General features: G+C 40.0%; 1 protein-coding gene across 1 annotated transcript in view; it reads left to right on the top strand.

The window, feature by feature from the left end:
• GMDS (GDP-mannose 4,6-dehydratase) overlaps nucleotides 1–7685 on the top strand; it is a 542341-nt gene extending 534656 nt beyond the window's left edge. The window contains exons 10-11 of the mRNA XM_007058823.4: nucleotides 6500–6568; nucleotides 7271–7685. Of these exons, the coding sequence (XP_007058885.2) occupies nucleotides 6500–6568; nucleotides 7271–7333 (132 nt within the window). The 3' untranslated portion in view covers nucleotides 7334–7685. The remainder of the gene's footprint in view (nucleotides 1–6499; nucleotides 6569–7270) is intronic.
• Nucleotides 7686–12533: the final 4848 nt, after the last annotated feature.

Genomic DNA, 12533 nt, shown 5'->3' with positions numbered 1-12533 from the left:
AGAGGAGAGAGAATATTCATGACTAATTATCACCCTTCTGTTTATTACTGCTGTGAGTTCTCATGCCTGCCTCTTTTGAGGCTGATCAAATTGGAGATTATCAAACAGATCAATTAAAGACACTGCTGTAATGTGTCTGGTTTGTGGTACAAGAGGAAAGGCTGATCTCATTCGATTTATGTTTAGTTGATATTAGTTCATACAATGGAACTCTTTGATTGGGCCTTATCCTGAAGGTAGTGAGCACCCCTAGCCCACCAAAGTCAATCACAAATGCAAGTCCTCAGCACCTCTCAAAATCAGCCCCATGCTAAAGTCCTTCTATTCCACAGAACTGTTGGATTATACGTGAAGTTTCCTAAGCAAACAATTTCTGCATATTAAAATACACTTAGGAAAAAGGTCAGGATTTCATTGCAAATGGAGTTTCACAATATCCAAGGTCAGTTTGAGCGGTTTCCACCATATAGGCATTTGCCCTTGTCTTTCTCTAGGGCTCTTTGTGAAAAGTACTATATTTCGGGGGGGGTGGGGGGGGAGGAATCACTGACGCGAGAGTGAAAGCTAGCCTGCTTATGCCACTTTAAAACAATTTTAGATAGGGAACCAAATTCACTGGCATTCTTTTATTCCCTTGATACGTTAACTGTTCCACAACTTTGCTTTTCTAAGAATAGTGGTGGAAAATGAAAACTGAATGCCACTCCATAACTGCTCTTCTTAAATTCAAGATGTTTTCTCTGTGTGTGTGTAGATTTTGGGCTTTCCTCATTGACACACTTCATCTTAACACTCCCTTCTTATTTACAGTGCTTAGAGGAATAGTCTCTAAGGTGCCACAAGTACTCCTGTTCTTTTTGCGGATACAGACTAACACAGCTGTTACTCTGAAACCAGTTGTTTTATTATTATTTCCATGGCACTATAAGTGTGTATGGCACTTTACAGACAAATTAAGGACAGTGTCCCCTGCCTTGAAAATCTCAGAGTATAAGGGCTGCAAGCACCTACTGCCAAACTATTGTGACTAGTTCCATATAGGTCTTCATTTGAGCTCAGTGGTACTATTCCCAGTAGTACTATACCTAGTAATATGTGCTTTGAGGCTCTTTGGCTCCAATCTTGCAGATTTACACACGTGATTAACTTAACGCAGTGAGTATTTCCATTTAAGTCAAGGGGACTGTTCACGTGCTTAAGTCTTTTCAGGAACAGGGCCTTAGTTAAGACACACAGTATAACACAGCCTGGTGACAAGTAATGGGAGTGTTAGGGGAATAGAAGATAAGGGCGACAGCAATTGATGCAGTTAGTGATGCATACATCTTGAGTATCATGGGTTGTCTGGTTGATCAATCTCCTCCCTAACTAACTGATTTCAGGAAACTATTTAACAAAGTCTGCTATGTTTTAACAGTGAAGTGTAGCAGACACCCAAACATGCTATGGGGCTGACCTGTCAATGAGCTGCGTTATATGATCTCTCAGTAAAAATACATATGAAAACTGCTCCAAAAAGTAACTGACGAGAGAATAATATTCTGAGTAATAAAATACTTATAGGGGAAGCTCAAATGGCCTCAGCATGTGCCCCCAAAAATTACAGAAATGGAGAAATTGTACAATATTGCAGACTTCTTAAATGGTTGTTTTTTTCATAGCATGAGTCAAAGATGAGAGGGCAGTCTCAAGAAGGAAATACATAGGATAGAGGAGAAAAATGGTGTTTAAGGAAACCTTGTATTCAAATTACTACATTCTGGAAAACTTTATGACCTAGAAGCCCAATTCTGACAACCTTTCTCAGGCAAAGAACTGCAGGAACAGGCACTTAGTTTGGTGACTTTTCAGAGCTTCGTCTAACCCCTTTATCAGTTTATAAAAGATCTGTGACATAAAAAGTCAGCTTCCAGAAAGCCTTATGCATCATCTTGTGAATGTGACCACCACAACTTTCTGACTGCAGAACTATTACAATTTAGGTCAACTCTGTCTATTTTAGGGATGAAATCCTATCTTCATTGAAGTCAGTGGGAGTTTTGCCATTGACTTCCTTGGTGTTTTATAGCACCTATAATCTCATTAGATTTGCTCTGGATTTACACTGGTGTAACTGGGGGCAGAATCTGACCCTAGATGCTGAGTTAAATGAATTAATCTAAATATTATCAGATCAACTGTAGGATTAGGAGAAAACTTACAGAACTTTTAAGCAATCTGTATGCCTTTTTTTCCCTCATGTTGTCTTGAGGCTTTTCAAATTTTCAGTTAAATTTAATTGAATTAGACAGTAATAAATTGCACAGTGAAACCAGATCATTCACCTAATGAGTCAAAATAAAAGTAGTGATGACACTCAGAACCAGAGCTGAGGAAATGTGATCTTTACACAGAAATATTTTACATTTTTTTATCTGGGTTTTATAACTCTTTAAAAAATACCAGGCCACACTACACAACAAGTTTCTCTGTACTCATGTGTGTACCTTTTTGTTTGTTTGCTTTAGCTTGGTTTGGACTATAAAACCGAATCTCCATAAAATCAGGTTTAATAAAATTTAGAGGTGGTTTTGGGGGTGTGGTTTTTGGTTTTTTGCACATTTAGGCTTTAAGCTATAATTATAAACAGAGTGGGAGAGGGCTAGACAAACAGAAAAGATCATATCAGATAGATGCATTCTTTTCCCTGGCCTAGAGAGAAGATCATATCACAGCTAAGTGAAGTTAAATCTGTCAGAGATTTCTACAATAGTGTTAAATGGCAACAGACAATTTGGCTGTTGCCTTTTACCCCTTTAGCTACTTCACCGATTGCTCAGCTTTCCATATTCAAGAACAAGTTGTAACTCACATGTAAAACTTGCCATTTGTATGCTTCATTTTCTTTTTCATGGAAAATAAGAGTCGGATGGCACTTCCTCCTAAAATGGATACTTAAACTTTTCACTGTTACTTTATTTGCAAAGTCCAAGTACTGTAAAATAACACAAAACAATTAACATCATTTTCAGCTTTGGTAAAAACAAAACAAAAAACCTCTTACTTGCCTATCTGTTCCCTTGAATTCTACATGAAGTCAAGGAACTTTCTTTTTATACATTGTGTGTGTAAAACACAATGATAAAAAAAATCCTGCAGAAATACTACTATGTGACTATACTTTACCGACTATGGTATCAGAAACAGGAATATTGGCTGGTCTGTATTCAGCAGCAGCTGTCTTTCAAGAACCACAAAGATCCATTTCTCCTTGTGGGACTCACCTCATCCTCTTCCTTCATAAACTTTTTTGGTCTGGTTGTGCCTCCAGAAAGTAAAGCCCTGGGACTGAAAAGCTGTAAGCCCCTGGAGTGGTAAAGTAGGGCTTTACCAGACTAAATCTGAAAGTTAAATAGGTGCAGCTCTAGTTTCAATGAAACACTTTAATTACATAAATAAGCAGTGATTCAGTTCCAAGAGTTTTTTTTTTTTCAAATACTCTTATTTAATTGTAATTACTTCATTGTTTTCATATTATGTGCTACTTGTAGAAAAATACAGCAAACGTGACTGCAATACAATCCTTTAATCAGTAATAGCTTTTTCCAGTCATCATTAAGAACATTTCCATTCTGTGTTTCAAGCTTTCACTAACAATACGTTCAATCCTCAAATTTAGGTGTAATGTTATGATGATTGGTTTAAACTATAATATTGTTTTTCGTATCCATGTTATCTTCTATCTACTAACTTTTATAGCTGAACAACTTAAAACATCCATAGGAAGAAATTCTGGTTATATAATGTTGTTTGTAATTAAATCTTATTGTAAAATAGGGTTTCAAGAAAGTATATAAACTTCTCTAGGAAAGTCATTTAAAATGTTTTAACCTGAGTCAAATGAGGAAAATTGTATTATCGTATATAGTAAATCTTTTTACAAACTAAGCACCAGAGTACTTTTACTATTTTATTGTTAAAGTACGTGAACTTTAAGGTTTCTCGTTTGTTTTTTATCTTATATTCTTATGTTGATTTCATATACTAGCTTCTGTGTTATCTTGTATCCCATCCAGCTGTACTCACTGCAACTTCAGAACTTTTATTGATTTGAAAAACAAATCTTATTTTTTGCTTATCAGCAACTGAGTGCTTATGTTTGTGAATGGAGGGTTTGAATTGAAAACAAAAAAATGTTTTGGAAATGAATGGTTTTAAAGGAGAACATTTGTGTTAGGAAGTTTAAAGACGGCTCCCAAACCTTTTAAAAGCAGCATATATGTAGTTTTCCTGTAAACTTATTTGCTGTGCAATGAGACAATGACATACCTTGTCTCTTGACCTTTTTCCACAATGAGTAAAAAAAAAAAAAAAAATCAATACCCTAGATTTGGCAGGGTTTTGAAAGAATCTGGTTTTGAAATAAAGATTGTGGATGTAAAATTATTACTTTATACAATGTTTTATAAAAATGAAACTCTGGTTTTATTATATACCTTTTATTATGACTTTTAAAATTAGATTATATTAAAAATACTAAGTTACTAGCTAATGGTTTAAATGTTTAAAACAGCTTGCATTAGTATTGATTGAAAGGAAACTGGTTTTGAACAGAAATTTGTATTTTAAGAGGGTTTTTCTTGCTTCTAGACATATGTAATGCATGTTAAACTAAAACGAGAGAGAGGGCATACATTTTAATACTTCCATTTGGATTTAGAACCTGATCCAAAGTCCATCAGAGTCAATGGGAGTCTTTCCTATTTCAGGGCCAGATTTTGCAATGCTATGCTCACTTGGGTATTCCTTACTCGGAGGAATAATCTGATTACTCCAATGGGGATTACTCAAATTGATAAGGGTTTTACCGAATTTGGCCCCAAAGGTCTACTGCAATTTCCAAACGCCATGATAGAATTGTAATAGGAAATGTTTAGGATAACTTAGGAAAAGAAAATGATTTTGCTTGTCATTTTATTTTGTTTTGGATCTGGCTGTTTAGTCTTTTCTGGAGGAAGCCAACGTTATTTTTAGCATACAGACTGAATTATTAAAAATGCTGCCTGGAACATTCTCAGCAGACCTGTTTGTTCCACAGCCCCGTCTGCAGTACAGTACCTGAGGTGATTTTCCCTCTACTCCTGGAAGGGAACTCTAGTTTTACATAGCACACTTATGAAGAAGAATTTCCTACCTTTGGCACAGGGCGAGGCTATTTTTGGAAGTTAACATGATCACAGACACGCAAGAAGATGGTATCTGTGTGCCGCGGTACTTCTTTTGGAGAGCTAATGCCACAAAATGCTCATTAGCTCCACCACTGGTCAGAAAGGATGGAGGAGGGAGGGGAAAAACCCACATTTTCCCAATTTTAGAGACACCAAATCCTGCTGTGTTACATCACGGAAGTCAAATATGAGGGCAGAATTTATCCCCAACATTTTCCCCCCCCTCAAGGATGCAGAAGACAATTAGCTGTGGAATTATACCCCATCCTTTCACATACAGAAAGCTTTGAGCTGTGTACATAAATTCAAGCAAAGGGATATTTGTATAACTAATGTTTAATCTAGAAACAATAACAAAATATCTTTCAGTTTCATTAGAGATGCAGCATGTTTGTGTTTGTGGCACTTTAAATAGTCAACCACATCTTTATGATCCAAGCCTAACAGTGTCTGGGTTCCTGTAATATACTATTTCAGGGTAGTTTCTATGTGGATGTTCAAGTTAGTTCTTGTAAAAAATAGTGTGCCAAAAGCTTTCACTCTCCACGTATCTGCTGGACGTGCTATCACTGCCCTATAACAATGCAGTAACATGGGTTCTAACAGTTATTCAGCAGTCCTTCCGTGATCACATGGTTTTTATTTGAAAGAGAACATTTCAGTTGTCATGTTTGCTTTGTGATTTACTTCTGTTTAACCAAAAGGGGGAAAAAATGCAATAATTTGAAACAGCTCTCTTAGTAGCATGATCAGGACATATGACAATGTAATGTAAAGGGTTTACCATTAAAGAGTCAATAAGGTTTGATGTAAAGAAGAATTACTCCTTACGTTTTAAGTGGCCTGTGCAAGGTTTCTTAAATGTGCGTCCTGGTGATTTATAGGCATCTGAGCTTTAACTGAAATTGCACAATCACAAATAAATGATTTTTGTCAGAGTTTCTAAGTGTGGCCTGTAAAGACACTGATCTAGCCCAGGACTTGCAAGGAAATGTGTGTGGACAGAGGAGTCTCTTGTATAAGTGGTGCTAGACAATAGCTGTCAGCAGTTTTGTGTGGCCCTTGCCTTACCTTTCCACCTCAACTGCAACCTGTTAAGGGAGTCAGGCCGATGGTTTCGTTAGCCTGAAGGTTTTTAGTCTAGCTTCATTCTTTTAAAGACAAATTACAGCTGCTGGGGGCCTCAAGATGCTTTAGATAAGGAGCAAGCAGTGCAATGGCAAACCTTACACACTGCAACAAGGAACACATAAAGAGGTCCTGCAATGTTTCTTTTCTTTTCCTTTTCCCAGGATTTTCTTCAAGGAGATCGTACCAAAGCAGAACAAAAACTGAATTGGAAGCCCAGAGTCACTTTTGATGTAAGTTCTCTTACTGGACTGTTTTATTCCTGTTTGTGTTGCGTTGTGGAAAGAGGGAAGCTCTTAACCGGTGAACAAAAAGAGAAATTACAGTTTCAATAATGATTACATGAAGGCTATTTAAAAATCCAGGTGCTCATATTGAAGGATTGAATGCTGTAATAGTCATTGGACTGAATATCGTGGTGCTGAACGTTTTGGAAAATAGTTAGCTTTAATTAGAGTCCCAGCCTTAAAAGCCAAGCCATGGCAGAAAAAAAAAAAAAACAGTATAAAAGAAGCACAGCACTCACTTAAAGCATGGAAATGCACAAATAAAACAAACCAAGGTTTCTATTAATAAAGCATTTACATTTCGTGTCACTGCTATTTTAATATTGGATCCTTCAGGAGGGCATTTTTCTCATAAATTGTGGTATTTTTTAAATTACTGCTCAGTTGTCTCTGTATTTGACAGCCCCCTGGAATTTTCTTTCCTGAACTTCTGTTTGCTGCTGTTAACATCAAAGTTAACTTTTCCCTACAAGTTAAATAATAATTGAAATGATACATAAAATGAGGGGTTGGAGGGGTGGGGTGTTTTGTTTTTAGTGCGTTGAGTATTGCACAATGGATTGGCAATTAAACTTAAAAACAAAAAAAACAGGCATTTGAGTCTTCCAAAAGACCAGAATAACCACCACATGCTGTTCCTTCTTGCAGGAGTTGGTGAAAGAGATGGTGGAAGCTGATGTGGAACTCATGAAGAATAACCCCAATGCCTGAGCCTGCTCTTTGCCTCCAAATGGTCTTCATCTCCTCTAGAGAAATCACTCCTGACGGTTGGTGGAGGCTGCCGTCTGCATCTTAGTTGGACATAATCGATTGGAGGAGAATCATAATCTGTATAAAATGCTGGGGGGGGGCTTTAATTAATTTTATTTTATGTACTTGTCTAAAATATACATTTAATTTCCAGACCTTTAATTTGCAAGTAAGAGAAGATCTCAAACCATTGCTACTGCTCCTGTTTAACTTTCTTAAATTTGAGGTTTATCTCCAGGGTTGTTTCCCCTCATCATGTACCTGAAATATCCAGTTAATTTCCTTTTGATATTAAAAATCATCTTTCTACAAAGGACCTGAAGTGCATTTTAGTGCTCTCCCCAACTAAAAATGAAAGAAAATCAAAACAAAAAAAAAACAAAAAACTTTGCCACTAACTTTCCTCCAGCTCTTTTCCCCTAGTCTTCCTTTTCTGTACACTCCTTGTTTTGATTTCCTGCTGCTTACCTCCACCCCAATATATCATTTCCACCACTTGAACTCTTCCAAGTTTGGATCACTGATATAACTTAACAGTGAAATTGCCTTTGGTCCATGGTGAATTAATTCCTAATTGATCAAATATCTTGCAAACTAGTCAGAAGGGGTTGTTTTTTTTTGAAAACGCCAGTTCGTGTGTGCATGAGAGAGAAGAAATACAATAAGCTTCCCTATCCAGCACCTTTATGATCCAAGTCCTACAGAACTGAGCCATTCACATTTCTGCTTACTATAATTAGAGCTCACCCCGGAGCTCCAACCATCTCGAAAGATGCCTTGAGAAATAAATAAAATAGCAACTTCAAGGTAAGTAAATATTGTTGAAAGATGTCGTGCCAAGGTACCCAGGTTACCCAGAGGTCGTGGAGCCCATACATTTCCCTTTGGTTGAAGATCTACCACCCAGCAATTAACTCTTCTCTTAACTGTCTGTCTCGAAAATTTGCCAGACTTCTGTCTTAGGCAGCACATTTAGAAACATAAAAATTAGATCCTTTAGACAACTACAGAACACACAGGCAAAATAACTGGAACGCTGATGTTCTCTCTCTCTCGCTGTCGTGTGCGTGTGTGTTTAAAAAGTAAATAATGTTCTATAAGGATTAGAAGAAGGGGGGACAGTCTAAGCCTATAAAAGGAAAGGCGGGGGCACAAGGAGATTCCAGCACCAATATCTGAACGTGATCGTGTGTGTATTAGCCCCAGAAACGGTCCTGAACGTATTCAAGAGCCATTTCATGACGTGCCTGTATGTGTGGGGACTTGAGCGAGCTTGTCACCGTTTGGGAGTAACTGGGCTGCCGGAGAGAGAGGCTCTTTGTGTGCCTGTGTGAAAGGCAGGCAGTTGCCAGAGGTGTAATGGAAAAAGCGTGTGGTGCGTGAGGAGGTGGTTTCAGTGGGATACGGAGCAAACTTGAGGCCGGGCTGTTCGGAGCGGAGCGGGTGCTCAAAGGGCACCTCCTTGCCCGGGAACAGTGTTCGTCTCAAGCAGGAGCTCGGAGCCTGCTAATTGGAAACAGATGCTTCCTTTAAGGCTGACCCTGCAGGACGGAGTCTAAGCACAATAGATGTGTGTATACACACACACACACACACATATCCCATCGGTTTGCATTACTCCCTACAGGTGCAGAGCGCGCACTTCATCTTCAGACGCTGAAAGCGAGGGGGTCTGTTTTCTTTGCAAATACAATCGCGTCCGGGCCTTTTCAACTGCAAAGCCGCCCGCTTTCATTCTGAGACGTGAGAAACAGGCAACGTCTTTGGGCTATTGAATACAATCCCAGAGTGGTAGCAATGTCTGCTCGAGGCTTCTCTAGGACAGGCAGAAATAAGGAGCGGAGATTTAATACACGTATACTTTGAAATGGCTTTTTAAAAATACAATAGCTCTTAAGATGGAAGAGCATATGTTAAAGGAAAAAAGTGTCCGACAAGTACTTTTGTCCCTTTCTGTGCGTGCTTCTAGATAGTGGTGAGCTTATGGGTCTCTTTATTTCCCTGCCTTCAGAGCCTCAAACCCTGCCCTGAGTTATCCCCGAGGATGCCCCCCCCCCATTATTTTTCATAAATTTTCCTTGTAAGGGGAATAATGCTGTGAAACAGCTCTGGCTGTTCCTACCTGGGATTTTTTAAATTTAAAACTCCAATCTCTGTGAGTTAGCCTCTACAAACTATGTAGGGCCTATGCACCAATGGCTAAACATGGTTGAAAAATAATTGTTAGGGTATGTCACGCTGGTTAATTGTTATCGTGTGTAATTAGCACGCGAATGGAAGTGTGTGTACCTATACTCTCACGGGTCCCTCTGTACACAAACAATTGCAGACAAAACACACACACCAATAAGATGAAATACACAGTAGACGAAAGCCCCTGGTTTTGCATGGTAATTCCAACGAACAGGCGAGCATCCCAAGAGATTTCCTACTCATGAGAGAAGCTGTAACTTTCAAACGTGTCATTTCAGAATGGGTGTCACGTGCGCACGGAAATTGCCTTGCGCCGGTGACAACGACATGAGTATTTCATGGATGGGGCAATCGCCACAGGTCCAATTCTTCAATTTCAGCGGCTCTTGCTAGCTAAGAGACCGGTCCTGCATGGAGATCGATGGGAGTTGTGCCGGAAAGGCGCCTAGCTGACGGACTACACTGCCGGCTTTTCCCTTTTAAAGAGCTCTGACCCACATCACTAAACGTTTTGCAGCTCTTTGGTGGCACATGTAACTAAAGGCACGAAAACAAGGAGCGTTCCTTGAAACAAAGTGCTTTTGTATCACAAAAGACAATTTGCTCGGGGGAAAAAATCTGTAATGCTGGTATGTTTTGACATACGTATAAAGAAACGCTGCGTTTGAATAGTGGTTAACGTACCTATAAAGACGCACTGGACTATTTTGCACAAGCTGCAAAGGTTTGTTTCCCCCTCCCCCATCTTCATTTTTCTTCAGCAACTTGAACCGAGAAACCGAAGTGTTCCCGTCATTTACTTTTTTTTTTTTTTTTTTGGGGGGGGGGGGAGGAAGGAATCGACAGAACTACATCTGTATTTCAGAAAATAGCCCTAGGCTTCTATAACCGTGCTTTTTAATTTTGCAAGGGTTCAATTTGTTGTTAATTTGAGAATACATGGCCTGTGATTGTAATTTACTACATTGTCGTCCTGCTAATCTACTGCTCACTAAACTATATTACTGAATCACTCATTTTGTAGAGCTGTTTAAGAGAGCTAGCTAATATCCAGGTGCCGGTTATACAATGAAGTTTTGTACACTGATTTGACACGCAGTACATCTTACGTACACAAAGATATAAACACACTTTTCCCTGTAAGAATGTGTGTATATTTATAGCTGCATGGTTTTGTCCAATTGGCGTTTTAGATCTAAATTAAAAAAAAAAAGTCCTCGCTAATAAAAAGGGCAACGGTAATTGCTGAGGTTAATTCATCACACTTATGAACCTGCCCGTGCAGTCTGTGCTCATCCAAGACTGCCATTTGCGTCAACTAGTGGGTGTCCACGAGTACCAGGAATAAAAGGCAAACAGCGTTTAGAAAAGGAAGCGACTCCAAACCCTCATCCCAGCCTCTGTCCTCTGCGAGCCAATGAGCAGGGACACGGGAGCTCTTCCCGCCCTGCATTCCCCGCTACAACGCCAGGCCCTGTGGAGCCTACGGGCGCCTTGCCTGAATAAGGGATGCAAGAACTGAACCTAAGACAGGACCAGCCGCTCTGTTTCGAAAAGATCCGCAAGTCGGTCGAAATCTCAGCGCAGGATTGTGCTAGAAGGACAAATTGCGCCCAGTTGCCCAGTTCCCCTTTTCAGGGATACAGAGGCCTGGCGCAATCAAAAGCTTAGGACGTCTGCTCCTCGCTCCATTCTAACTTCGGCCCGTCTGTTGGTGGAAATAAACTACCACATTGCTACACCAAACTATAGGCCACCAAGGCTTCCTAGGTTTCCCCAGTAGCCTTGGGCGCAACGTTACAAACATATGGGGGTTGCAATTTTAAAATAAAGTTACAGATTTTGTGACACTTTGGGTCAGAAAAGCCTCACTCTTCCTGGCGTCCCGCCCCCATTAACAGTAGGTTGCGGGGGGGGGGGGTGGCGGCTCAGGGTGTAATGAAAGCATTGGCTGTAACAAGGCTCTGACACTTTTTCCCCTGTTGTTTACGGTTGTACTTGTTAAAGTCTAGTGAATCAAAACAGGAGTTATGACCAGCTAATGTATCTGTAGCCCATTCTCTGCGCCTCTTTTGATAACTTGTCAGCGCACCGAGACTGCGGATGAGGGTTGAAGTCCTGCAGCAACAACCCAACCCCGAGCTGAACGCCCGAAAATGCTTGGGTCTTAATTAGTGAGCCTCACTCCCGGCCCCCTGTGCTGCCCTGTCCAGAAGGACTAAAGTGCATTTTCAAAGTTGCTGCTGCGGCTCCTCTCTACTCACTGAGCTCCTCTCCTTCCAAGTTTCTCTTTATCACTATAAAAAAAAAATCTTTCAGAGAGCCTTACTCTGTGGGCGATTCCTACTTCTACGCAGACAGACAGACACAAGGTACAGACAGTAGCTAATAAGACCTAACTGAGAGAGGAAAAAGACTATAACAATGCCCAGCTGGACCATTTGGGGCAATATGTAAACATTTGCACCTGATAAAGCATGAGCGCTCAGCACAAGAGCTCAAGCCCCTTTCACCTCTGGAAAAGGACAGGGCCAGGGCCAGGGCCTAGTTCCGATCTCGGATTGCCAGCTCTTGGTGTAAAATCAGAATCTGGGCCCAGCAGTGATCATATACACACACAAGCTTCTCTCAACTTTCCTTTTCTTACTACTACTGTTCAGAAAACAGTTAGCGTTATAAGGTTAGACGAGCCAAAGCCATGGGGTGGGGAGATCTGCTGATCTTTCCTTAAAAAAAAACAAAAAAAAAACCTTCCCCACATTGCAGTTCTCAAAGATAGGGTAAATCCTCGACAGAGCACTATCAGCTAAACGATATGTGACACTCCGGTGGGCACACACACAATTCCCGCCCCCGAAACTAATAGGTGATTAGAAACGATGCTAAAGGCAGCCATGACTGAAGGGTGAGACGGATCGATTTTTTTAAAGTGTGAGATTTAAAAAAAAATCAGCCTTAGAGAATGGAG

The sequence above is a fragment of the Chelonia mydas genome, chromosome 2 (assembly GCF_015237465.2).
Source record: "Chelonia mydas isolate rCheMyd1 chromosome 2, rCheMyd1.pri.v2, whole genome shotgun sequence".
In the NCBI taxonomy this organism is placed as follows: Eukaryota; Metazoa; Chordata; order Testudines; family Cheloniidae; genus Chelonia; species Chelonia mydas.
The sequence above is the reverse complement of the archived record's forward strand: the minus strand, read 5'-3'. Positions and strand labels throughout refer to the sequence as shown.